The sequence below is a fragment of the Larimichthys crocea genome, chromosome XIII (assembly GCF_000972845.2).
Source record: "Larimichthys crocea isolate SSNF chromosome XIII, L_crocea_2.0, whole genome shotgun sequence".
NCBI lineage: Eukaryota > Metazoa > Chordata > Actinopteri > Sciaenidae > Larimichthys > Larimichthys crocea.
In genome coordinates, this window is record NC_040023.1 from 26515219 (window position 1) to 26543218 (window position 28000).

At 40.7% G+C, this 28000-nt stretch overlaps 1 protein-coding gene across 36 annotated transcripts in view; it reads left to right on the plus strand.

The window, feature by feature from the left end:
• Positions 1-28000, plus strand: part of rims2a (regulating synaptic membrane exocytosis 2a) — a 137347-nt gene that overhangs the window by 75462 nt on the left and 33885 nt on the right. For 5 of the 36 annotated variants that reach the window (XM_027286446.1, XM_027286448.1, XM_027286456.1 and 2 more), the window contains 14 exons: positions 1616-1735; positions 3167-3266; positions 3399-3522; positions 4336-4382; positions 4644-4756; positions 8151-8281; positions 8694-8865; positions 9069-9222; positions 11257-11325; positions 13603-13741; positions 14098-14199; positions 20626-20811; positions 22469-22575; positions 22926-22958. In XM_027286446.1, coding sequence (XP_027142247.1) covers positions 1616-1735; positions 3167-3266; positions 3399-3522; positions 4336-4382; positions 4644-4756; positions 8151-8281; positions 8694-8865; positions 9069-9222; positions 11257-11325; positions 13603-13741; positions 14098-14199; positions 20626-20811; positions 22469-22575; positions 22926-22958 — 1597 coding nt within the window. Of the gene's footprint in view, positions 1-159; positions 372-1615; positions 1736-3166; positions 3267-3398; positions 3523-4335; positions 4383-4643; positions 4757-5850; positions 5899-8150; positions 8282-8672; positions 8866-9068; positions 9223-9636; positions 9664-11256; positions 11326-13602; positions 13742-14097; positions 14200-15719; positions 15786-16671; positions 16789-20625; positions 20812-22468; positions 22576-22925; positions 22959-28000 lie in introns of all 36 variants that reach the window. The other 31 variants (XM_027286458.1, XM_027286459.1, XM_019256590.2 and 28 more) reach the window with 15 other exon arrangements.

A 28000-nucleotide genomic window follows, 5' to 3' on the forward strand; every position in this document is an offset into this window, starting at 1 on the left:
CCCCTTAACCCCCCATCTCTCTCTCCCTCTCTCTGTCTCTCTCCTCCCCCCATCCCCCGTTCTCCCAGAGTCTTTTGTCATTTCATGTTTCCTTCGTTTTATTTACACCTTTGCATGTTGTTTTTCTGTTTTCTTTCTGTTTTTATCCCACACCTGTAGGGGACAGTCAAAGGGGAAAAAGAAAAACTATTGAGCAGACATTTATGTCCGAGCCGACACACACCTTATCTGAGAGGCAAAAGAAAATGGTGCGCTTTGGGGGACACTCATTTGAAGAGGACTTGGCATGGTGTGAACCGCAGGTTAAAGACTCGGGAGTTGATACGTGCAGTAGCACTACCCTAAACGAGGAGCATAGCCATAGTGAGAAGGTACTGAGACAATGTAGCCTGCATTTTGTTATTATTATTTATGACCTTCCCATCCAGTCTTTGTTTGCTCTCTGTCACTAAGTGTAAATAGGTGAGATGTTTGTTTTTTGGATTTTATTTGACGTTGTATAAATTGATTTCTCTTGCGATTTCGTTCCTTTTTGTTTTTCGGTTACTTTTGGCTCCACCTTGCTTGGTGTTGCCGAAAAAGTCTTTTGGGGGCACCCTCTTTGCTTGCTACTTGTACTTGCTGTTTTGCTCCCCAAACAGAAGCTACACATCTTACAGTAGTTGTAAAAAGAAGAGCATTGATACACAACCTCTCTGTTTGTCATGGCACACAGGAATGTGAGTCTCTCCTAGTTGCATGCTCGTTCTCCTCCGTATGTTGTGTTCTTGCTCTGCAGCGGTCCTGTTTAGTGCAGTTGGAACACCTTTACTCAGGCCCGTCCCTCTCACTTTGCTGCCCTACCCCACAGCACCCAGTCCAGACAGAACCTGCCCCCCTGTCCAACTTTCCACTCACTTCTGTAGCAAACCAAATGATTGTAAGCACACAAAACAGGGAAGACTGGATTTGTTTTGCACAAAAAATTAAAACATTTGTTTTTCTTTTTTCCCTTCCACTGCGCGTCTGTGATTTCACCCTATCTGTGTCTCATGGCTTTATTCTGTGCTGTCTATATTTCATCCTTTTTGGTCTTTAAACTGGTGCCTCATGGTCCACCTCATTTGTTCTTGTATCTTAACCTTTTTCCCCCGTTTTCGCTGTCTGCTTTCCCTTCACTACTGGTGGTTGTATGTTTGTGTGTAGTGAAGCACCCGAGTGAGGCTCTGGTCTTCCTGCTCCAATTTGAAGAGCTGGTTTGAGGAGGAGTGTTGGGGCTGCTTGCTTTACTCTGCATGGGGCGCTGCATGAAACTCACTCCACCCTTACACTGGCAGGTTCACACAAGCTCTGGAAATAACACTATTGTGTTAGGTGTTATATTTTATCATTAGTTTTGTCCATAATTACCATAGGAATTTAACAATCAATCCGTTAGAATTTAAATAATTGCAATCTGAATGAAATGGTCTTGATAAGTCAATAGAGTTTGTGTGAACTTTCTTCCCTCAGTGAATAAATACTTTCCCCATGCCCTCTTTTTCACTATGGACAGTTGTCTGCTTTGGTCTAAAGTAATCAAATTCGAGTGGATGAGTTGTTAAACAAAAGGTGTGTTGTTGCTCTGACCTTGTAGCACCCGGTGACGTGGCAGCCGTCCAAAGATGGGGATCGCCTAATAGGGCGGATTTTGCTCAATAAGCGCATGAAAGATGGAAGTGTGCCTCGAGACTCAGGAGCTCTGCTTGGTCTGAAGGTAAGCTTATCATGACTCTGTCTACCTGCGTCTGAAGGTGTAATGCAGGCACACATGGAAAACGTGGCACTGCACAATGCTTTCTGCCCTAGCATCATCATTCTACTTCCAATATAAAGATATGCACATTTAGCATATGTGACTTCACCATCATACTCAGGACTTCTGGGTAAAATATACAGGTACAGGTAACTATCAGTGTTGTTTATATAATGTGTTCTCAGCTGAGAATTCTGATTTTTTTGTGGTCTCCTTTAGGCGTGTGGCTTGCTGATTTACTCCTTGGCTTCCAGTTATTGATTACATCATAGTGCTACTCAGTATTAATATTTATTAAAGACTTCATTATGCTCCTGATGAATATTAATGAGCAGCATTTGATATCGAGCTGTATAATTTTCTGAACTCACTCACATTGAATTACTTTAATGAACTGCATTCAGCAGCTCAGAGGAAACAAGTCAGTCCACAACCTGTCAGTGTTGTCAATGTCTGATAACTGAAATATGATTTGTTTGCACAGATAATGTGGTGTTTTGCAATATTTTCAAAAATACTTTCACACTTTAATTATTTTCATTTTATGCTTTTATTGCTGTATATCTTACTTCTATGGGCAATATTCTTGCTTCACATAATTTAAACCTTTTTTAAACATTGCCCAATGCATATAAAAGACATTCTGTTTGGTTTCCCATCCCTTTTCACTGTTGCATAAATCTGTAGGTGGTGCACATTGGTTAAAAAAAAAAAAAGAAGCTGAGCAGCCAAAGTCCAGAGGAGCATGGTGCGCCATGAAGAGAGAGAAAGAACAGAGAGCAAGATGGGGAAAAATCATTACTGATTGAATGAGCCTCCTGAAATGGCATGTTTGTGTCTGCTCAGTGCCTCTGTGCATTTCTGTCCGCTCAGCAGCAGCCAACCAACTCGGCAATCCAGCCAGTCAGTCCATCATTCAGGCTGCCAGCCTCGCCCTCACTGTCCATCTCTCTCTCTCTTTTCCTCTGCGAGCCTCCTTCTCTGGCTCCCGCCTGTTACATAAAGTCATTTCATTTAGCAGACTTCCCTAAGCTCCTTTGTATGTTGGCATTCAGCTACCATTAAGAGGGATTTTTATTTGTATGATGCCCATGTAAGCTGAGCAGAGTAGAGTACAGCAGCTCAGGACTGTACAGTACTCTAGCCCACAGGCCTGCACTGTTACAGAGCCACAGAAGAGCACCAGAGTGTGTCCCAGGGGAAGAAAGCATAGACCTGGACATTGTATTTAAAAAAACAGAGATGCACTTTTACCATCAAACCTTGCAGGCAAAGCTAAAGCCACAAAAACAAAACAAAACAAAAAACTAACAGTCTTCTGCAAACTGCAATACACGTCATGCAGGTTTGTCATAAGGAAGTATTGGTAATCCAGTCATCTCTCTTTTACAGGTGGTGGGAGGCAAGATGACAGAATCTGGTAGACTTTGTGCTTTCATCACCAAAGTGAGGAAAGGAAGTCTAGCAGACACTGTTGGACACCTCAGACCAGGTAGTAAAAACACTCATACTAACTTACATATAGTTATTAAATGAGTGGATATTAGTAGTATTTAATGTGATCTCAATGATGTGTACTTCACTGCACAAGCATAAAAGATTAAACATGTCTCTGTTTTTGCAGGTGACCAGGTGTTGGAGTGGAACGGGAAGCTTTTACAAGGCGCAACATTTAAAGAAGTTTACAATATCATTCTAGAATCTAAGCCTGAGCCGCAGGTGGAGCTGGTGGTCTCACGGCCTATAGGGTGAGAGCTCACACTTAACTCTTCACAAGACAGTAGGGGTGGGATGTTATTGAGGAGTAAGAGACATTGGGTGGCATTAGTAGTAAAACATTTAAGTTGTTTATTTCTTTTAGTATTAGTATTAAATGTTTCATTTTTAAACACAAACAAATATTGTCAGGACTCGGTCCTGTCCAGTGTGTACAGTGTAGACCTTCCTCTTAGCCTTTAGGCCCTTGTGACCCTAAAAAAAAGAAAAAAAGACTTATTCACTAATACAATTAAATGCTATTGTTCTGCCAAGTAGCTAGTGCCAGGGCAACAGATACAGGTTGAAAATGTTATTTTGTCGAAAGATATTTTCAACATTGAGTTGAGCGATAAAATGTTTCTTCAAGAATTTAAATTAGCTTCAGATGTGACTGAGTCAGTCAGTACACAAATGTTATTTTATTGAAGAACAGTGTGCATGCCCCAAACTTAAATCAATTAGAACAGAAATTATGCATCCAATTTTGACTTCATCCCTTTTATTGATATTTTTTCCTAAAAGCAATTACAGTTCTTATGTCTGTAGGCTCATTCATGCCATGTTGCTGCCTGCATTTTGTTTTTCCGCAAGGGTTAATTGTGGGGAAAAACAGTGGCACCTTTACTTTGTCAATTCCTATATCTGACCTGCTTTGTGCTGCTGAGGGAGCTGCTGGGTGAATGAAGACTAATGCAGTGCTTACGTTCATTAAAGCACAGTGCAGTCAGCATTAGCTCAAATTGATCCTTTCCATCCCCTCCTTCTCTCCTGTCTCACACACTCAAGCTCTTTTTTGTTTTCAGAGATATTCCAAGAATACCAGACAGCACACATGCACAACTGGAATCAAGTGAGTGTTGTCAAGGTCTTGAGCCTATTTCATTATCCCATTAATCAGCCTAGAGACATCAAGTGGAGGATCTGTCTATGAGAGTTGCTTTTGTCTCTCTGTATTTCTTTCTCTCTCATGGCATGCTTTCTTGCCCTCTTTGTGTCTCTCTAAGTCTTTCTATATCCCTTCCTACCACCCCCTTTCTCATTTGATCTCTATCTGTTACTAAAACCAACATCACTACTAAATAATCTGACTGTGTTGTCTGTGCCCTGTCAGGTTCGAGTTCTTTTGAGTCTCAGAAGATGGATCGCCCGTCCATCTCCGTCACGTCCCCCATGAGTCCCAGCATGCTGAGGGACGCCCCCCAGTACCTGTCAGGACAGCTCTCAGTGAGTGACCTCAACATGACTTACAGACTTCATGTGAAATCCATGTATAGACTGCATTGGTAGATTATTATGGCCACTGTTGAAAATGTATGAGTAAGATGGCATTGTTGACATTGTGCATGTATTATACAACTCAAAATACATCTAAAATCCTTGATCAAACCACTGGGCTACCAGGCAAAGCTTCTCTCACTCTGTCTGTTCAGTTGGCCCTTTACCAACCCAGCACAGGATTGTAGATCAGGTTACTGTGTGTGTTGTATCTACTATAAAAACCCTCCTGGGGTAAATGGGTAAAGGGCTGCATTAAAGTAAGAGATAAATCAACTCTCAAGTTTAGGATCCACAAGGGAAATGACTTCAGAATCTGGCCAACTTCTCCAGGGCAGGTTTTTCTCACAACACTGACATTTATGAGAAATAGTTAGACTCACATTGGGTTTGAAGGCACAACCAATCTTCATAATCTTAAAATGTTTTAAAAGGTTTTGGTAATGTTTGACTCACACTGACACCTCTAACTCTATGTCAGCCAATTAAAATGAAGCCCTGAATTCTGCAAACTCCAAATCTCACTCAGATGCTTCATATAGTCTACATTTCTTTGAAGCAACTGACCTTGAAATTCAAAAACAACCAGCCACTGAAACAGTTCAGTTCATTGAATAATCTTTATAAAACCTGCAGTGCCTGATGAGTAATTCAACACAGTAAAGAGTGAAGAATGATATTTTTGGAGCAGTCTTTATATTGTGTGTTTGCGAATAACAAGGCTTTAACGTCACTGTGACGAAGCTTTGTAGCAGAGGAGAAAGGGTCCAAAGTAGAGATGTGCATCCTGAACAGAGCAGAGCAGAGAGGCTCAGGGACAAGTAATAAAAAAAAGGAAAAATATAAGTGAAAGATGAGAATAAAAAAGAAAAATATGAATGAACCCACTGGGTTAAATGTCCCTTCTGAAACTACAAACGTCTGTTGTTGTGTTTAGAGTGTATTGTGGGTTTTTGTTGTTGTTTTGTGAGGTTTTGGTTTTTATTACATTTTCTTTTCTTTTCCTTTTTTTTGTTTTTTACTGTTTAATTTTGCTTATCCAGAGCCAAAGCCTTAGTAGAAGAACAACGCCTTTTGCCCCTAGGGTCCAGGTAATGGGCCCTGTCTGAAGGGCACAATCTCTATTTGGTCTTTGCTCATTGACTGTTGACTGGCCTTTTTTTCTGTTTCCATACTTTGGAAAATGCATTCCCGGGAAATGGCAGCTTCAAGTTTCCCTCTCAGTGCAGTGCATTGTGTCATTTTCTTCTATTTGATTTCTTGGTATCACTGTTATGATGAGAGTTATTATTGCTTATTTTAACCCATTCACATCATTATTTCTAGGTAGTGCATGCTTAACTAATCTGAAGACATTTTAAGAGACACTCTTCCATTGCCTGATTTGACACGAGTAGTTGACCCTGCATTGTGTCTAACTCTTTTGATCATTGGCAATGCAGGAGGGTGTCTCCCTGAGCTTTTTAGGACAAAGGGCTTGGGTTATTTTCTGCTTCAGTGTGACATGAACCCAGGCCTTGATAACTCTAACCCTACACACACATCTACAGGAGAACTCCTCCATGTGCGAGTTGAAATGATGTCAATTAGCAGCTTATGGTTGATGGGTCTGCAGTTTCATGTTGCAGTGAAAAGATACCAAGTCGCCGTCTTGTGTTGGAAACCAAATCACATTTTCCCTTCCAGATGGGGGTTAACGTATAAGCAAATTGTACCTTCCAAATAACACATTTCAAACCAAACCCTGAAGATTTTGCTTTGCACTGACGGTCGCTTTTAATCTGTCATCTTTAATATCAGTCTGTCTTTTTGTTATTTTTGTTTAAATGACACTCAATAGAATCATTTACAAGCCTCTGTGTTGTTGATTCAGGTAGCTTTAGGGTTAACACTCCTGCTTGGAATTTTGGATCTTGTTATCTCACTGTCACTGCCATAGTATATTGTTTTGCTTAAGACTACCCTCAACAAACTTTATATGGATCTGATATGAGGATATAATTATGCATAACTGAGTTTGTAGATATATGCAATGATACGCACTGTGGGTCTAAACATATGATATGGAGTTAGAATGGAGGTAAATAAGTAATTTTGTGTGTGTGTGTGTGTGTGTGTGTGTGTGCGTGTGTGTGTGTGTGTGTGTGTGTGTGTGTGTGTGTGTGTGTAAAAGCAAGTTTGAGTAGTTTGTACCGTGTGTATTACACGTAATATAACACTATAATTATGTTTCCAAGGACAGTACAGTATATTCATATTTAGCACTATCTGGTATTTTGGTGGACCACAAGTGTAGGAGTTATTTGGTACAATTTGTTTTTCCATAAGCCCTTGGCTGTCTGTTTTTGCTTTATGAAATCTACTGACTTGTCTTGAATGCTCTTTCTTGCGTTGCTGCATGTATAGCTGGTAGTTTTAAATGGTGCGGACCCTTTCCATAATCATATTTTTAAAGAAGTATGGACGGAATCTTAGAAGTTTTGTTTCTCATTTCATCTACTTTTTTCAGGCTTCAGTTGGAGTTTTTTTCTTCTTCTTCTAAGTGTCTTCTTTTGGAGTCCATACTTCCCTTTTAGTGTGAACTGTCTTCGATTCCTCTCGCAACAGCATGATTGATTTCTCCTTGTCAATGCCTATTTAATATCTGACACAACATTTTTAGTCACAACATCACAACACCACCACCAGTAGACCGGTATCATTTATCAACATATCAACAGAGCATACTGTACATTTTAGAGCATGATGCCTTTAGCATTGCACTTCAATTCACTTCAGTCGAAGCAACATTCAGACGGGATGCATTCAGTTCCATTCAATATACTTCATTCATCCCACCAGGAGAAGTTTAGAATGACAATCAGTCACATACATTTTATAAAACATAGAAAAACATAGTGATTACATATAATAAACATAGCACCATGCATAACTACAAAATTACACCTTATCATTAAAGGAGAATCTCTTTAACAATAGAGACTAAAATTATCACTCATATATTTAATATTTTTAGCATTATCATACCATATTAACATTGATACAGTAAGTCCATGTCATAATGAGCACTTAAGCTCTGATAAATTCCCCGTCAAGCATGTGGCCTGACATCATCTTAGCAGGTAGTCATCTATCCCCTTTTCCCTCAAGGGTAAATACAGGAGAAGACCCTACGCTGTAGTCAAAACCAGTGAAAGTTGAAAAAAGAACTCAATAAAAGAAGACACAAGTAATAACTTTATTTCTAATTTGATAGTTGTCTTCTCCTGCATTCGTCCCTGTGTGTGTTTTTTACCCATGTTGCTCAGTCTCTCACAAGGCTGTCTCTGCTCTGCCCCTGCAGGTCAAATTGTGGTATGACAAAGTGGGCCATCAGCTGATTGTCACAATCCTGGGCGCCAAAGACCTGCCACCCAGGGAAGACGGCCGGCCCAGGAACCCTTATGTCAAAATCTACTTCCTCCCCGATAGAAGGTAAGAGTAGAAACAGTTACCATTATCACGTCATGTCATTTCACTCCATACAGGAAGACGTTGGACATTAGTGAGCCAAACTGACTTATTATGTTTTAGAAAATGGTGTGTGACTTTTTTAGAACACTGATGTGATGTCAAAAGGTCAGTTGACAAGTTAGACATTAGCATTAACATCATGTATGGGCATGTGTGTAATTACTTCTTCTTCTGAGTTCTTTCTTGTGCACGGATGGAGAACGCAGAAAGTGGACATTTTCAGGGAGATAGTACTCATTTAGCCATCTCATTGTCATCAGCAGCATGCCACGGTGATGTGCTCTGTGCTGTGTCGTGTTATTGATCTGTTGTATTCGTGGCTCTTCCCTATCATGGTTGTAAATAAAAACAGTTTGAATTATTGTTCCTCCAGCGACAAAAGCAAGAGGAGAACAAAAACGGTAAAGAAATCCTTAGAGCCCAAATGGAACCAGACCTTTATGTATTCGCCGGTGCACCGGCGGGAGTTTCGGGAGCGCATGCTGGAGATCACATTGTGGGACCAAGCCAGGGTGAGGGAGGAGGAGAGCGAATTCCTAGGAGAGGTAAGAAACCAAACCTTACCTATCAGGGACACACACTGACAGTATCTCAGCTAATCCTCTTGAATGGGGTCAAGCCTTTAATAATGCTCTTGACCATTACAAGTGTGTGTGTTGCTGTAATTCCATCATTGTGAAAAACAAGTTAATTTGCAACAATTGGAGTTCTTGTGTGTATTACCGTGGCGTTTTTTCCCCTCTCTCAGATCCTTATTGAGCTGGAGACAGCTCTTCTGGATGATGAGCCACACTGGTACAAGCTACAAACCCACGATGTATCCTCCATCCCACTCCCACGTGCCTCCCCGAACGCACAGCACAGGCAGCTCCATGGAGAGAGTCCAACACGGCGGCTGCAGAGTATGTAACCCCTATCACACAGACACATGTCACAAAACTCTTTTTACTATCTTGATATTTAAAGTAAAGACAGTGAGGGGGGAAAAAAAGTATACTGTTTGTATTCTATAAGATATCTAAAAGAGCCAGGGCAGCTGATTTTCTTTTACATGGTGTTGGACAAATGTTTGCAACTGTGGACAAATAAGTAACAATCATCCAGTCTGTATCGATTAGCTAATTTAAATATATAATATTAATGTATACTTAATACAGTAGATCCAAGCTTGGTATGTAGGTATGTATGAAGTATGTATACTTCAAGTAAGTATGTATGGTCATTTTACTCACTGGCTTTTAACAGCCATTGTAGTTAATGCATATTTTGTCCTTGTCATCAATGTCACAACAACCTTACTACTTTTGCTTTTACAGACAAAGGCTCATATTCATACAACTCAGGTAAATGCACCCTGCACTTGCAGGTAGTGCAGCTCTATGGAGCATCTGAGTGTTTTCCTGTCTTCTTCAAAGATACATCCTTGTTCCCTGATTCTCCCCCCCTTCTTTCCATGTAGAGTGCATGTTTCTGCTGCCTTACATGGATTTCATTGTGGGGGAGCTGGTGTCAATTTTACACCACTCGTTTGAAATCTACTCAGGGTATCAGAAACGTTCACACTCCAGGGAAACAGATATTTAGGACACAGTGGTCTCTTCCTCTATGTGTATTCACATCTCACAATCCCATCCCGCAACCCACAACCATATCCTGCAAACTGCACCTGATCCTCACCCTAGACTGATATCATAAAAACCCAGGCTATCTGTCATTCCTGGCAGACACGATACACTTTGATTTAGACAACTTGCTTTTCCTCTGTGATGTATATTGTTTCTTTTATTTTGCCCATTACCAATACATCCCCTTTTATAATGCACAAAATACGTTTGGCAAACTTTGCAGTCCATTCTGCTTTGCTTGTATTTGTGTGTCTTGAATGTGAATATGTTAATTGTCATGGGTTAGAGTATATGGCTGGTGTGATACTTTGCTTACTATCTTCCAAAACAGTGGTGGTGTACTTACTTAGAGAAAGGAAAAAAGAAGCATAAGACTGCTGTCATATTTCCTCTAACCATACCCCTAAATAGCTAATTTTATGGCTCTCCTCACACCACAGTTACGTTCTGTGAGTACTACTCTGTGAGACACTGATTAACATGCTTTAGCCGACTGTACTGTAGTCCGTGTTACGCAGGACTGCTCCACTGTACAGTTTCTACTAGACACTCGAGGCTTGCTCGCTTCCCCCACCAGGATGATTTTCTGGGCGTTAGTGTGTTAGTGTGAGGTGAAAGAGCTGACAGCTGTAAAAAGTCTCCAGCCAACTGAGATGAGAGGTTGGGAGCGGCACTGCCAGAGTGCAGCACTTGTCATTTCTGATAAAGCACACGTGTCCAGTTGATTTAAGTTGACTGAACAGTGAAGGCGGTGGTGGGGGGGCTGCAGGGAGGGGGTCATACTTTAAAGAGAGGGGACAGGGTGGGGTGATAAGGCTACTGGGGAAGATGAAGAAAGAGCTGTAAAGCCATATCACTTCTCCCACCCCCAGCTTCACATATAAATTGAATGATTGAACGTGTCATTTGAAAGTGCCACAATTCAGATGAAGAGAGATCTGCTGTTTTTGTTGAAGCCAAGCAGCGAAATGCAGCATTATTTGTTAGAGCTGACGCATATTTTCACATATATTATCCAAAACACTCTCTTGCGGGACTGTTTGTTGTATTTGTGGGGTGCTGTGCGACTTGAGCTAGAGACTGACAGTGCATTCATCGCGTGTACATCTCATAGGATTCAACCAGAACCTTCAGTTTAACCAATAAAGATTACATTTAGACCAGGGAGGCATAATACAAAAAATATTTAAGTAAATGAACACAGGAATGAAAATGACCCCTTTTCTCCCATCTGTCTCTCTCTTTCTCTTACTCTCCCCTTTCAATCATGCACTCCCTCCTGTCTTCTGCTTCTCTCTCTCCATCTCAAAGGATCCCAGAGGATAAGTGACAGTGAGATCTCAGACTACGATTGTGAAGATGGTGTCGGGGTAATAACAGGTAATGTATTGAGGTCATTTTAAACTGTAAGAGTTATTTATGCATGTGAATGATTTCACTGGTAATACAAGTGGTTAAAATCTGAAAAAAAAATCTAATGGCAAAGAGACAGTCTGGAGGTAAAGTAACAAATACTAATGTGTGTGGGATGTGTCACCAAGCCATATTAGCATTTCATATTTACTTGCTTTGGCCTTGAACTTAGCTAACCTCCTACATGTCACCATCCATCAGATGCTCCCAAGACTTGAACAGCTTACAAATACAGTTATATATGATATTAGCTGGGTAAAATGCTGCATCCCAAAAGCAGCAGTAGCAGCAACAGCACAGTGAGGCAGCATTGAGATTTTGTCTGCCTCTGCACTGCTAGATGCTGTTCTGCTGTACTCACCAAGGCTCCAGCAGCACGCCCACGCTGCACATCAGAAAAGGAGAAGCAGAGCTGTTACCTTTCAGAGAGCCCGAGAATAAGACAAAGAAAAAGAAAGAAAAGAAAAGTACTTGAAATTTGCCCACATAAAATATAAACCTCAAAGAATATGATGCTGGAATGGGTAGCATAGCTAAATAAATAAATTGCAGGATGGAGGCATCTGCCCGCAATGTTGTTTCAGTGTGCCAATGCTTCACGTTGCTACCGGCTGATACAGGCCACAGACAGACAGACAGACAGACAGACAGAGAGACAGGCAGGCATGCATGCAGACAGAGGGAAGAACATCAGCCTGGGCTTGCTGATGATACTGTAGCTGTGGGAAATCCTTCTCCAGCCTCTTTAACATTCTCATCAGCCCCTCAGTGCCTCACCACGCTAGTACCCTTCACTTCATTCACATTGAAGGGAATACCCCTTCACTCAGCTCTAGTCGCATCCTCCTCTTTACTCAGGCTCCACCACGTCTCAGTTTATCCTGCAGTTTTTGCATTAAACTGCTGACACTATTACTTTCAAATGGGGGAGAAAAACATTTTTTCAGTGCATTTACCATACGCTTACTGCCAGGTTTCTAATTGTTTGGTACATACAGTACAGCAGGCATTTTTAGTGAAGTGAAATGTACATTAGTAATTACTGCACAGGTTATGCTTATATAATCCTGTTTCCTGTATAATTCTTCTTATTGGACTCTTTTCATGCAATATAATTTGAAATTGCCATTTTTTATCATTGTCTTTGACACTCCTGTGTCCTGTCCCTTATTTTTGCCCTGATGCAGCCCACTCCTCTTGTTAAACCCTATTAATTGTCAATAAATGTTCTTTTGTGTGCTTAACAGGCAGGCTGTACTCATGCATGAAGCAGCATGTCACAAGGAAGAATAGATTTAATTTGGCTCTGCATGGATTTTGATTGCTGTGCTGCAGGAGGCTCTGTGTTGGAGCTGCTGCTTAGAGATGGCAGATGTTTTTCTTGTCAAATCTAACATGCATCATTATGACTAAAATGTATATTGTTCATTTTGTTCTTGTTTTGGCTTTAGTTTTATTAAAATATGTACACGAATGCTTAACATACACTATGTGACAATGCATTACTGTATTTGGATTTTCAGAATTTGAAAATTTGCATCCACTTGCAGGATGAATCAATTACGTAGTTTAAAATATTTTATTGGCGTTATTCACCTCCCATCAAATTTTTTTTATCATATTAATATGTCAAACTTCCTCAAGTGAAGGTTTACATTTCTTTATCATTATCCCCTGATTTTTCCTACCTTTCCTCCTTTTGATTCAGGGCTTTCTTTAACTCATTTTAATGTGTTATACACTCTATTGAATATCAATCAGCTTTAATAGTGCTAAGCATTGACCTTAACCATGGCTGCTATCCATGTCTGACTATTGGTTAATGAACTCTTTCAAGTTCAATGGACTAATCGGTCTTGCAGAGAAAATTCATTATAATGTTTCTGATTTTTTAAGGTTTTTTTCATATTTAATGCACAATGTAACACAGCAGATGAATTGCACCTTTATTGAAATCTAGTCCTCATTTTTAGAATCTACAGACTCAGCATAATGAAAATAGAAAATCTGTGCCTGTGCAGATTGGCATTTAGCCTAAGTTTAGAAAGTTTGGTTATTACAGGGTGGCGTTAAACTGGATTTGCATCATTAGCAGCATCATTTTTGAAATACATGGAATTTACAAGGTGTTGTTAAATTAGCACAGAAGTTTTGCTCTTATTGTATAGGTCATTTTATTTCGAGTCTCCCTCTAATTCTTGTCCCTCCATCCCTCCTTTTCTTTATTCATTCTTGTCTTCACAGACTACCGGCCAAACGGCAGAGACTTCCAGAGCTCCACGTTATCTGTCCCTGAGCAGGTGATGTCGTCTAACCACTGCTCTCGTTCAGCTGACATTAACCGGGCACGGTCACGCTCTCCCAGCGTTCCCCCACCCTCCAGGTAACTAATGCTCACTGAACTACTAGACTTGATTTCTTGAGGTTTTTTTGTCTTGTTTTTTGTTCTTTATGAATATATTTTCCTGCTTAGGGAAGAAAATTCTGATAGATAAAGGGCAATACTGCATACGCTTACACTACGCTTTTAGTAACTTAACTGAGAAATATTACTCTGAAAATGGGAATTTGAAATAAGTCAGTAAGTGCTCCTCCCACCCCTGTGCAGGATGCACTAGCTTTGGTGGTTAGTCTAAATGCCTTACGTAAACATGAGGCGACATGCCCCTTGGCCAGTAGGAGGCAGTGTGTGGTGTGTAAACTACATGAGGGGTGATCCAGTCCACTTCTGTCACACAGCAGAAGTCTGGACCCGGCCTTTGACCTTAGGCCTTCTCAGTACAGCTCCTCCACTAGAGTGGACCACCACAGTGTGTCAGAAGATAACTACTCACCTGACAGGTACACACACACTCCAGCTTACACTTGTGTACAGTGGATGCATGTACATATGCGGGCATGCATGACCAGATGCTGACAAGCACAAGTGGGGGCTGATGAGTAAAACATGCAGGGAGGTGTTTATGCACGCATACACTTATGCACGATACCGTTTGCTCTTAAACTCTCTGGAAACTGATCGTGTGTGTGTGTGTGCTTTTAGTCTTTTTATATATTCATGCTTTTAAAGAGCAACTTTCTCCATTCCTTGGAAATATTTGATCAAATTATTTTTAATCTGATACACTGGTGTGAAATTCCAACACCTCAATAACTGCTTCCTCGTTCTTCCTCTATCATTTATACAAACACTATTCCTGCAAAAGAGGAATAAAAACAACAAATAACCACCAAAAAGTTTGGTCCTTAAAAATAAAATTGAAGTTGTCACTTCCCTAATTCACCAGAAATGTAGTACCATAATTTAAACACCAGACTTGGAAAAGACTACACTGCATAAGAGGAGTAATTATGCAGGAAACGTTTGGAGCCAGTGCTGTAAATGCTGCGTACAGTATACAGTTTTTGCATGTATCTCACTATCTTTATGGAAGAGGTGGTCAAGGGGAAGTGGTCAGTTATCCTCCATCAGCACTTATTTTCTGTGAGGGTTGGAAAATGTTGCTCCAAGAGTCCAATCATAGCCTTGGCACTGCCAGGCCGTAGCTACTTTCCTCCGTCCAATTAACTTTATTTGATATTTCTGAGGCTTGGCCTAAATCAGTGTCAGACGCAGAAAATGCACTTATCTAAATTGTCTGGGACAGTGCTCACTTGAGTGTATTTCCGCTGCTTTAATTAACAGCGTCCGGTTATTTATTGAAAACAGTTGAAAATGACACAGGAAATGAGTCATGGAGAATTTGGAATTGCCCCAGAATGCCGACAAAATAAAAAAATCTCCTCTGGAATTTGTTCCTTTTTGTGAGGCGAGGCTTTTTTTGTTTAAAACTTGTGTCATTCTCACTGTATTTTCCTACTTTTTGAAATATTCTTGAAATTGTGTTTGTAAAAGAAGAAATCTTAGGTTGTGTGCATGATCTTAAGTTGTTTAATCATGCAGTGGAAGTGACACCAAGCAGGTTTAAGTGTTTGGAGGACTGTGCTCTTCTGATCTTTCCTCTGTGAATGCTGCTGGTGTGTTCAGTGTACCACTTTCATCTGTCTGTGTGGTAAAGCTGAGGAAGACATCTCCCCACCATCCGATTTCTCAGCCTCTCTTATCTTCCTCGCCTGTTTTTTTCTCTTTGAAACTGTTACATCAACCTTTCCTATGAGCTTTCTCAGCCTCTTTACATCCTATTTCTTTGAGAAATCTCTTGTTCTCTCTCCTTCAGTTTCCTCACCCCTCCATCTGTCTGCCTAGGATTCTGTCTATTTCCAATCCTTTCTCTCTCTCCTATCCTCTTCCTCCTCCGCTTCTTCCTTGGCACCATCTCAGATCCATCTCTGTCTTCTCTCCTCCCTCCATGTGGTTGCAGCCATTTTCTCACCCTACCTCGAACCAGACATACTCAGCCTATTGATGATCCTCAAAAGGACCCCAGGTAGACTTTTACCTGAGTATGCATGAAGCCTCATCTCTACACCTCCACTTTCCAACCCAACACCCTCTCAACTCCCATCCACAACCCCTTTCTTTTCTGGAGGAAGTCTTTCATTTGGGTGTTGAACACATGGCACTGACACTATGGCCTGTTTTCTATCACGGTAGTCTGTAAGAACCTCATAGCAGTCACTTGACGTTAAGTTTATTGATCCTAACTACTATGCATTGGGAAACTCAACATAACACAACATGGTTTTTGGATGCACTGAAGAGGCTACTGAATATTACCAGGCCATTGTCAGTGCCATCAGTGTTGTGTTGTGTTAAAGTATATATTCCTTCTGCAAAGGATCAAATATATATTTAATGTGTGCAACTTTTCAGTAGTACAGTATGTTGAGAAATTGAGTGACTCTGTGACCATACACTTCATCCATCCAGTATCAGCATTGCTTACTGTCTTTTCATCATCTTAGTCATTTTCATGTGAACATTCCTCTCTAAAGATTTACCATGGGATTTACAGATGATCAAATTCCTCATTTGTCTCTTCATCTTATCCACCTATAATGACTATAGCAATACTGAAAATGGATAAGTGGTCTATGGTTGTGAAGTTTTGTCCAGAAGAGGTGGTTTATCCTGCAAACATGTTGATACATTCGGTGTATAGTTGTGTATATTAGCTTTCAGTTTATATGTAATCACTGGATCTGTGGCATAATTCAATACATTTGTGCTCAGACAGAGAGCAGACAAAGTCTGGAATGGTAATGCAAAAGGTGTACTCCAGCTTTTCCTCCTTTTGTAGTTTTTTTTAATGTTACTTCCCCTTCTCCTGGAAAAAAATTAAATGCTGACCAGTTGTGATATTTTTTCGCCAGCCGCAACCATCGCGTGTACCCAATCTGCCGAGAGGAAGCAGTCAGGTTACTGCGTTCCACTAGGATGTCCCGCGCCTATTCTGAGGGCACCTACTCCTCCGACTATGACTATGAGAGGTATTGACATGCACTGCTGCTGCATCTGTGCATCCACCATCTTGTGGTCTCCTCAAGTTGTCCCTCGTCCGTCTTTAATTTATACGTGATCGTACATGTGATGACAGAAAATGATATCCTGTCTGATATCGGTTTTTGTTAAAGAGTCATCACAGCTCTGAAGTTGTTGATTTAAAAGAATAATACACAACTGCCTCTGTACAGTATGTTGAGCTCAGAGCTATGTGTGTTGCTGATGTCAGCTGTTTGTATCCTGGTTGTTGCGAAGTGTCGGCCAGCACCTGACTGTTTCTTCGTTGATGTCCTTGTTTATGTACCCATGTACATTATACCAACAGCCGTGTGTCGATCAGTGGTGTATGTGATTTTTAGTTCTGTCCTTTTTTTACATGCTATTGACAGCTGCTTAGTGGTCACCTATACAATAGCATCTCTGATGCATTGCTCTGGGCTGCACAGTAGCTTTGTAAATTCTGTGTTTGCCCTTTGGCTTATTGTGTCTGGCCAGAATGGGCTGTTGGGCTGTTCCAAGCACGCATAGAAAGGCCTGCTGACACTTATCCATCCCAGCCAGTGTCTTGGTGCACCAATAAAAAGAAAGAACTCACATCGTCCTCCAAAGAAACACTGTAAATGACTCCACTTTTGTCTGTCTTCAGTCTTCCGCCTGCTGCCATCTGGCTTTCAGTCAGGAATAACGTGAATTTTGTGCCATTTCTCTCCTCTCCAGGAGGAAAAAAGTGATGAGTCCTCAAAACCCAGCCTGAGAGCCTGACTGACTTTATTAAAGTGTCGCAAAGTTTCCCTGAGGCCCAGCTTGGCTCGACTTCAGGCTCAGCATATAGCCTAGATAGCCATTAACGAGAGCTCTCCGTCTTATGTTCTCTATTTTTCTTTTCGTCAAAACCAACAGAGAGAGGAAAGTAGCTAGTATCTCAGTGTTATCCACAGAGGAATGGAATACATTTCCCTCCTCTCTTCATACAGATACAGGTTATTTCTGTCTGCACCTGAGTAAAAGCAGCAGTGAAAACTAAAAAAAATAAGGGCAGAATAAAGAAACAAAAGACACGTTAAAGAGGAAAAGGAGACAGAGATGAGCAACGGAGAGCATCAGTGGAGAATGAGAGACAATGTTTTTCATGGTTCTGTTGTTTAAGTGCATCGCCCCATAGTGTACGGTATAGTGAGTAGGACAAAGCCTGCAGCATATACACAGCAAAACAGCAGGCACTAGGTATGGGCGATATGGACTAAAAAATTTATCCCGATAATTTCTGGTATTTATGACCATAACGATAAAAACAACGATAAATAAACACCAATTCACCCTAATCTTTTTGACTATAAATATATCACCAAAATAATAATAAAGCCTAGGGGGAGCTAGTGGTGTGTTGCTGTGGGGGCGTGTCTATACCTGCTGAATGTAACCGCTGTGTAACAATCAGGAAATAACTTTTTATTTCTGTAATTAATGACAGCTTTATCAAGGCCAGCGCTCGCTCTCTGTTATTGTTGTCTGTCTCTCTCTCTCTCTCACTTGCTCTTTTTCTCTCATTCTCTCGCTCTCTAATCATCGGACACAAATCAAAGTAAACTTCTTCGTGTCATTATATTTTGCGGCGTAAATTGCGAGTCAGACTCAGATTTAGAAGCTGGTACATGAAATAAACAAAGTGAGAACACACACAGGTCGATTATCAGAGTTTAGTCCGTGAATCCACCTGGATAGTCTCTGCTTCACGGACATTTCAGGCTGTCTGTGGAGGTTTGACCGATCTGAGTGTCTGATTGGCGGCCAGAGCGTATCTGCTCTGCCTTCCGCCATGTTTGTCACTATGTGTGTTGGGCTGCGAGTGTGTCGCGCACATACATACGTCATCAATGGGAATGTATCGTTGTCATGACATATTCTTACCATGGGGAATGTTTTTGACGATATATTGTAAACGACGATATATCGCACATCCCTAGCAGGCGCAGAAAACTAATATTTTGGACTCACATTGAAACTAGAGAGAACACAGTGAGCAGTGATACTGCAAAGTGCAGTACATGTACATGTCATGGCTATATACATCAAATAATACCTATTGTGAAGTTTGATATGTAACAGACATTATCTTCACATTACCCGTAAATCCTTGGCCATAACAACCGCACAATGGGAATCCACTACCGATTATGTTGAACATCACTGTAAACGATTGTAGATAAAGAATGTAAAGACAGCTTGTCACTGATTGATGAGCCTTTGTTTTGGACATCTCCTCTACTGGACAATTTTTCATACTGCAAAAGGCTACAGGCACTACAAGGCTATGACCAAACTGACATATTAATGAAAATTCAAACGTTTTCAACAAATTCATGCATTCAAATTACTTAAAGAAGTCTTTTAGTGTCTATTAGCCTTATTAGAAGCAGCTCTCACCTATTTGCACTGTGCAGACACCGATATGTCTTCTGCACTTCAGAATAAAAAAGGTATAATGTTTTGGGGGTTTTTTGACATAAAAGCTGTGGGTGTAAAATTTAGGAATTTAAACTTTAATGGACTTTTACAGTTTCCCAAACACTGTGCATGCTCTAAACCTCTGTACTTGTCTTTGTACTGGTGTCTAAAAGCCACGTTGTATATTTCACTTTTTGATATGTGAAGTGTGATGCAGTTTTATGTTTTTTCTATTCTCTCTTCAAAGTTAAGCAACATCCCTCTATCAATGATTTTTCTAGTTAAGAAACCTCACCTGCTTTTTCTTCTCCAGCTCTTCAGATCAACAAGATTTGTCTTCATCCTCACTGTGCCAAAAATACTTGATGGCTGGGCATTTTTCAGAAAAAACCCCACATATACTAAATGCAATGTAAACACTTCACTTTCCCCACACATTCCACTGTACTTCAAACAGACTGCACATAACCACTCACCAACCACACTTAAAATTAAGCAATTCAGCCTCTTATGTAGAATAACAGACAATAACAATAATTACAGAATTGCATTGCTGAAACATATGTGCATTTCATGAAATCCAAAATGATAACTTCAGTGCTCATTGAATATTTGAAATGTCCTGGAATGAAACTGTCAATTGTACATGCAACTCTGCAGCCTTGATTAAGGTTTTGACAGCTTAAACAGGTGGTGCTTTTAACATTTTGTGATGTCTACTGTTCTCTAAGAGATGCTGTATCATTTTGTCACTTTAAAGGACCATACCTGTATTTTTACTTGTTTAACTCAATTTACTGCAAATGTATGCAAGTCATATATATAACCTTATATTATGGCAAACCTGTTTTCAAAGCAGGCTGTAGTGTTTTAAATTTGCTTTTGCTTAACATGTAACTTTAATGTACATTAATTTCAATACAGGACAAAAGTCATCTTATAGAGAGGTGTTTGGTAGGCTGTTATGCCATGACAGTGAATATCAAGTCAACTGCAGATATATTTAGTAATCTGCAACCACATTACAGTGCAAGTGTAATGAAGTCTGACAATAAGTATACATGATGATCAGTGAAGATTTTCTGCATTAAATAAGTTCATTTCAGTATAACAACGTATAGAACTTAATGGAGACAAGTGGGTAGCTAGGTGGAGAGAATGTGTTCAGAAATAATTGTAAAGTTTAAGATTTAGTATGTGTTTTGTAGTAAATTGGTTCAAACCTGCAAACAAACAAAACAGGTATATTATGTACACACAAGCACCTTGTAGGAGTTTTGAGGTTTCTTTGCCCTCCCTACTGTCCACCCTACAGCATACTGTCCCTGCCCTGCTGGGGCCCCACTGAGTGCCTGCCTATCTCTCAATAACCTCTGTAGGAACCACGGAGCCATGGATAGACACGAGTATCACAGCAGGTCCCGCTCTGCAGACCAGCGGCCCACTATAGAGCGCCCCACATCCCGCTCGCGCTCTACTGAACGCCCCCACGACTCTTCGCTCATGAGGTCCATGCCGTCTCTGCCATCTGGGAGGTCCGCCCCCCCCTCACCTGCCTTGACGAGGTGTGACCCAGATCGGAGACGCTAACCTGCTTAGCACAGAAGCAGACTGGAGTTTTAGTTGTGCAATCATTTCCCTGAGGCATAGCTACTCTGGAGGGAGTAATAATTTAAATATTAGCATAGCTTATTAGCACCATCATTAAGTAGACCAAAAACCACAGTTTCTTGGCTAAGTAACACTATTAGACCAAAGCCCAGAGAGTGAATTAAAGCTTATCAATTTTATGCTGCTAATACTGTATACAATATAGACATACAGAGTTCTGGTAACTTAGCTACCAGGCTAGCTGACTAGCTTACCCAAATAGCTTCATATTTGGCTATGATAAACCAGGCAGCCTACTGACTCACCATGATTTTGCTGCTCATAGTAACAAATGAATCAAAGAAAGAACTCATTTATATTTGTATTTACTTTATAATTTTGCTAATATACAAGTCTAGCTTGTAACTAGAAGATAACTACTTTATGAAATACTCTCTCACACTGTAGATTTGAAACAACCAATACAATTATTTCTTCCCCCAGAGCAGTTCTACTTCTGCTAAATGTTTGCATAACTAGAACCACCCTTTAAACTAAACCAGTACAGATCCCGTCCCATGAGCTACCACCCACCCAAAGCCTGACTAACTCACAGAATGAACCAGAAAAAACACATCACTACCACTTACCTGCCACCCTGCTTTCCCTGCCTCACCTCACCTCGCCTCACCTCACCTCACCTCACCCACTTCCCCCTCACGACTACCCCACCACCCACTTAGCCACTTTCTGTTTTGTCCCCAAAAGCACCAGTGCTGTATTTTCTTCACACATGTCCCAGGCACCACCGCCTTGACACCATAGATAGCGTGCTGACTCGTTTTAATTTGGAACACACTGCTCATACACTTGCGTGAGTATAGCAGTGATGGGCCAACATTTTATTTTGGTTTCATTACTAACATCAACTGATGCCGTTTATCCTGCGATGGCATTCTGTTCTTTTCTTTTTTTGTTTTTAATTTCAGCCTTTTGGGGACAGTCTGAACGCATGGTCGCACTGGTCTGCTGTTTTTGCATTGAACTCTTCTCTCCTTGCAGCTTGATGAGTCGACTGTACATGCGATTCACAACTGGCATCTTTTATTGCAGCTCAGTTCCCTACAGTTGATGTATCCCTCCACTCCCATGCCATGTGCCAAACATCATTGCTGAGTGCATTGGTTTTAGATTTGGAGATACAAGACACAATACAGATTTCAAATAATCAGGAAGTCTCATTCACAGTTACTAGGTGCAAAATAAACTGTACATGGAGCTATACTGTATAATCACTATCAGTTCTGTCACATAAAAGATTCAGCTTTGAAATACTGCTGTCACTGATTATCTTCAATTAAGCCTGACAGTGACTAGCATCAAAATAAGTAAATATTTGATGTTAAACTATTAAACTGATCATACATAAGCAGATGCAATCACATATCAATCTCCCACTATCTTAAATAGCTTTAGCTTCTGGAATCAAACTTATAGCGTTCCATTTCTTTGACAATCCCTTTGCTTTTCTCACACTGTGATGTGGGTGCGACATGGCCAGGCCCTGCATCCATCATCAGAGTTGTCCTAATTTGTGTCTCACTTCACTGTCCGCTACGTTTTGTCATGTAGGGCGCATCCTCGTAGTGGATCGGTCCAGACCAGTCCCACCAGTACCCCCATGTCCAGTAGACGAGGACGGCAACTCCCACAACTTCCACCGACGGGGAAAGACAGAAGTAAGTCACTTGGTTGTTTTCTATTTGGATTACAGGGTTGCAGTGTGTGAAGAGACCTAAAGACATCTTCATATTAGTGCGAAAGTTTGTTTCTGTTCAGTACCTTATAGTCTTGTTTTTTATTTGGTGGCCCAGCTGATTGGGGCTGAGGAAGAGCTTTGTTTTTACAGCTCACCACTTTTGACTGAGACAGGAAGGATTATTATTTGCAGATGGAATCTCTCAGTATAAGCTATAGATCATATCATATATGCGAGGATATTTCTTTGTTGGTTTAAGTGTCATTGGTGTTTACTTTTGACCTCCTCCCATAACATCTCTACTCGGTTCCTTTTCCATTTTTCTCTCAGAAGATGGAGACGAAGGAACAGAGCCTTGTGAAGGTCTGTACCTGAATGTATGGGTTTAGTCTTTCAGACTGGGCATGCTGGTTTGAGCCGCACCTTACTCTGAAGGCCAAAACCCTGTCTGCAACAGCAGGTGGCAGGGTTCACTGGAGCCAAGCTTACTCTGTGCTCCCTGAACCCTCTCTCTGTTGCAGCTGTGTTTAATGTACAGTTTAGATGTTCTGTGCTGTCACGTTGTACTTACCTGTAGGCTTGTCTGGATTCTGCTATTGATTGTACCAGTGTTGTGTTCAAATGTAGCCCCCCTGTTTCTTTGTTGTTTTATTTGGACTGCTGAGATACTTTACCAAAGGCAATATAGTCTGTATCTACTAAACAGGTTAAACTCAAGGCTTTTCAAAATGGTTTGAAGCACAATAGTTTGAACTTCTCACATCTTCACAACTACAAAGTGACATTTGAAGTTGTATTTGTTCCTCAGCACTCCTTTAACAAATGTTATGTGTTGTATTGACTTGAGAAGAACCGTAAGAAGAACCGTGATGAAAGCGATGATTATTTTACTAATGTCTTTGAATCAGACACAGTGAAAAACAAAGAGCATTGTAGCTTTGCAGTGACTGGAACATATGACAGGGACAAAGATAGAAGGAGGGCATGAAGCTCGAGCAGTTTTGGAGAACTTGTCAAAGCACTCGCAGAAGTCTTTCATCATTGTCAGCGTCCATGAGGGCTTTCCCTGTCTTCTGTACAGCCGCCAACCAGCCCCTTCCCCCCTTTCTCTCCATCTTCTTTACTCTCTTCTCTTTCAGTCCTGCCCTTCTTCTGTATCTGTGCCATATTTTCATCGCTTTAAAGCCCTTCTTCTGTATCTGTGCCATATTTTCATCGCTTTAAAGCTCTCTCTGTCTGGATCTCTCCGTTGCTTCTTTCTGTCTCCTTTTTCTATTTATTCCTGCCCCAGTCTCTCTTTCTACTTTTTCTCTTTGTTAGGCAGTCTATCCTTTCCCTCTCCTGTCTATATCTTATTCTTTCTTTTTTTGTGTTTGTGTCTCTTTCTCTTTCTCTCTTTCTCCTGTACCTTTCAGGCCAGTGGCAGTGTGTGGGTGGGGCAGGGGGTATTGATCTGACCTTGCACTGTAGCTCCCACAGAGCCGTATGGCACTCAGCTTATGTAATGCAAATGTCTGTGTAAGTGTGTGTATGTAGCTTTTTGTGGACTGGATCCATATTATTGCCTCTTGCTGATTACAGAGAAGAGCTAGACTGTTGATAAACCTGCTACTGTTGTGTCTCGCTGCTGTGCTTGGACGTATAGTCATACTTCAAACGTGCATGTACCTAATTGTATGTTATCTTTTTATGTATGACAACTCCTAAGAGAGAACAGGGGAGGAGCTCGGGGCACCTGAACCCCAAAATGGTCGCCCAGGTGTGTTTAACACTCCAGCCTTTAAACCTGTCCTCAAGCAATGTGTTTTCCTCCATTTAAAGAAAAAATGTGACACTCATGACTCCTTTCATGAGAAAACATGTTCATGAAGAGTTAAAGAGATAATTAAATACTTTAAATACAAGCTCTGTTAGGAGTCTGGACCTTGGTTTGTTTTTTGGATGAGAGTAATGTACAGTACGGGTTGACATCCAGTACATTCATCCAGACTTGAATGAATGGCCAGACTGTTGGCAGAAACTGGAGTTCCCCACAGTTTCCACTTCCTACTTTACCATCTGTTTATGTGGCGTGCTTCTGTCCTTTGACTGTGTGCTGCTATTACTCAACACTGCCATAGCTGCAGTGCCGACTGACTCAGTGAATACTCAGTGTAAGGTTTCTAAAAAGCCACACTCCTTTTTTAAACTGTCTATAATCATTGTGCTGTGAGTGATATTCTGCAGGATGAATGCTGCTGTAAGAAAGTTGTATTCATTATGAGTATAGTAACAAATGCATGGTAACCACACATTGTATTGTATTATCAACCAACATTTGTGGTATTCGGGGTCTTGGGACAGCAGTGTGTTCGTATGTGCATCTGTGTCTGAGCACATACGGTGTGAGTTGCCATGTTGATGTGACTTATAGCACCAATATGAGGTTTCAGAGCTCCATCATTTCATGGTCCACCATCTGTCTCTCTACTAGCAGCAGACGGTGAGGAAAAAACGCAAGGCCCACCGGTAAATGGGAGGAAAGGCAAGTCCTCTGACTAGTGTGATGGTGTGACTTTGCTGTGTGAGCTTTTCTCAGTCAACACGAGTTCTCCACGTGTTACATTCACTAGCATCTGTTATTCTATACTTTGATACTTTGCTACTCTTAGTGACTCTTCATAGCACATTTATATAGTCCTTTTACTCTTCAACTTCCCTCTGTCCACATTTCATCTATTATACAGACTGAGTGTGGTTAATTCCTGTTGAGTTGATTTGGAATGATAAAATCAGAGAGTTGTATGCAGCTAGAGCTGATGTTAATGTGTACAGAGTGCTGTCACATCTGCTGCTCTGTCCTTCTCCGGTTCCAGTACGACCCCAATCTGCCCTCCACTTTGAGAGAAGTTAATTTTGCTCAGCTCCACCTCACAAAGATTCAGCTTTCCATTTCCATTGTGAAATCACCGATCATTTCGATTAGACATGCATTACTGAACACACACACCCTTTCCAGTGCTTCTTTAAGACTTCGTCATACATAACTCACATTTCATAGGAAAAGAAAGATTGTTGTATCATAAAAAATGATAATCACGTCTTGTATTTTCTGGATTCTGTGCATTTCACTTGCTGTAGAAGTACGGTGTAAATTCTTTTTAGAACCTTACAGACTGTTACCTCTGTTGGCCAGCAGATGGAGCAAAGCTCATTATCTTTGATGAGGAGCTGTCCATGATTTCAGTGCTGAAGTGGCAAACTGGTCTTTTTTTTCTTACCAATCCTTACCACTGGTCTCCGTTATCACTGCACAAAATAGGCATAATAGTGTCAGTATTTAAGTTGTATTTTAAAAGATATTGAGATGACATTTTGTGCAGGATCTTGCTTATCCAAGTATCCTTGATGACCCAAGGTCCCTAAGATTCCTGTGCGTGAGTATATATGTACGTGTGTGTCTTGCTGTAGAAGTGACATGGGAAGACCAGCAGCGAGGGCTGAATGGCTCTTTGTCTGATGGAGGGACACAGCCACAGGCCTCCCCCACTGACACAGGTTGGTTGGTCTGGTTGTGGATTTCTGACACTTCTGACATATTTCACTTTGATAGAGTATTAGATTTTTTAAAATCTGAACAGTAACCAACTCATTTAATCTGTCCTGACAGTTTACTCACAACAAACAATGAAGAGTGTGCTGCTACCTGACTGTGCAGTTAGTGCATCATGGTGATGAAGTGGCTCAGTAGAAAAAGTTCACATGAAAATGAAACCACTTCTGTCAGAATGTGTCATCAGACACCCAAAACAAATGCTGCTGCATGCTGCTGTCTGTACTTAAACTGTCAGCAAGTAGTATCCATCATCCACCATTTATACATGAGCAATGTACAACAATGAATCTAATTTACTCATGTGTTCCTCTAATTATTATGTAATATATTAAAACAACCGAGCTGTATTATAGTTACCACTAGACAATCATATTGTTATCCATACCTGTTTTATGACCTATTCTACTGCTGAAAATAAAGTTTCAAAAACCCAATACGTAAAAAAACAACCATAAGAACTGAGACAAATTTAAATCATTTAAAGGCAATTAAAGACTCGCACTTTCAAAGTCTAAACAATATTCTAACAAAGTGATCTGTCCTTGAAGATTTTTTCTGCGCTGTCCTTCATAGTTTGTGTGAACTCTTATCAGCTGGATTACAGCCTTGCCAAAGTCAGACCTGGACAATGTACAGTAGAAGCTGGATGATGTGAAAAAAACAAAAGCAGGAGCAGAGCCCATTTTATGTACTGTATTTTGCATGGGCCAGCAGATTATTTCCCAGGTCAGCCTCTGGATGGCATCCTTCAGTTTTTCTGTCTATCCCTCCTTGATGTGGTTTTGCAGTGCAGCATGGAGCTGATGTTTCTGGAAAACTGATTTTGGCACATTTCATTACCCCCCTAAAAAAGAAAAAACATGAACATTTTGTTGAATATAAAAGTATGATAAAAGTTAAGATTGATGAGATGCTGTCATCCATAGATGTATTTCAGGAAAACATGAAATGTGTTGCTAAGGTAATAACACCACCAGTATCTTGAGGTGATGTCTTTGCTGTACTGCTGTTTGCTGGCTTAATGTGCTTCCATGGAAACAGGTTTTCACCTCCCTTTGAATTGAGCTTCTTTTATGTTTACCTGTTATGTCACTTGCTGATATGTTATGCCTACAGGATGTGATGCTGTGGTGGCTTCAGATACACCTTATTTGAAACAGTAACATTGTCCAAGTGAAACAGCACCAACAGTTGTGTGTCTGCAAGACTCTTATGAGTATATTTACTGTTTTATTTATTATTTTTTTAATTTGTTTTGTTTTAGCGTGACGCAGTGACATTAAAAGCTTTGACTCTTCACCATCCACACAGTTCTTCACTGATAAATGTTTTGCTGTGGAAATGGATTTAACGAGTAGTCTGGTGTTGTGGGCTAACGATGCCCAGTGGATCAGATAAGATTCAAGCTGTACTGAACCTTCAGCAAACATGGTGATCTGTCTGCCTCTCGTCCTCGTTGTTTTTCAGCCTCTGTCTCTCTTTAAACTCCCTGTTTTCTCTTGCTCTCTTTGTCTCTGCATGTTGTTTTAAACTTTTATTCATCACGAAAAGGCTGACTGAGCACAATCCTCATTCCCAGCTTGAACACATTCATGTTAGTTTCACACTGGGAGCTTCTCAACAGCAATTTTCTGTCGTGGGAGTTTTAATCACACACCCCTTACACCACCACCTATTGTTCACTACTTTCCCTTACCAGTCATTTATTCTGTGCTCTATAACAAGCAAACACACCAACAACAACATCTCTGGACCTACAACAGAAACGAAACAGCTCAGACTGAAATATAAGCGAGAAAAAAAAAAACTA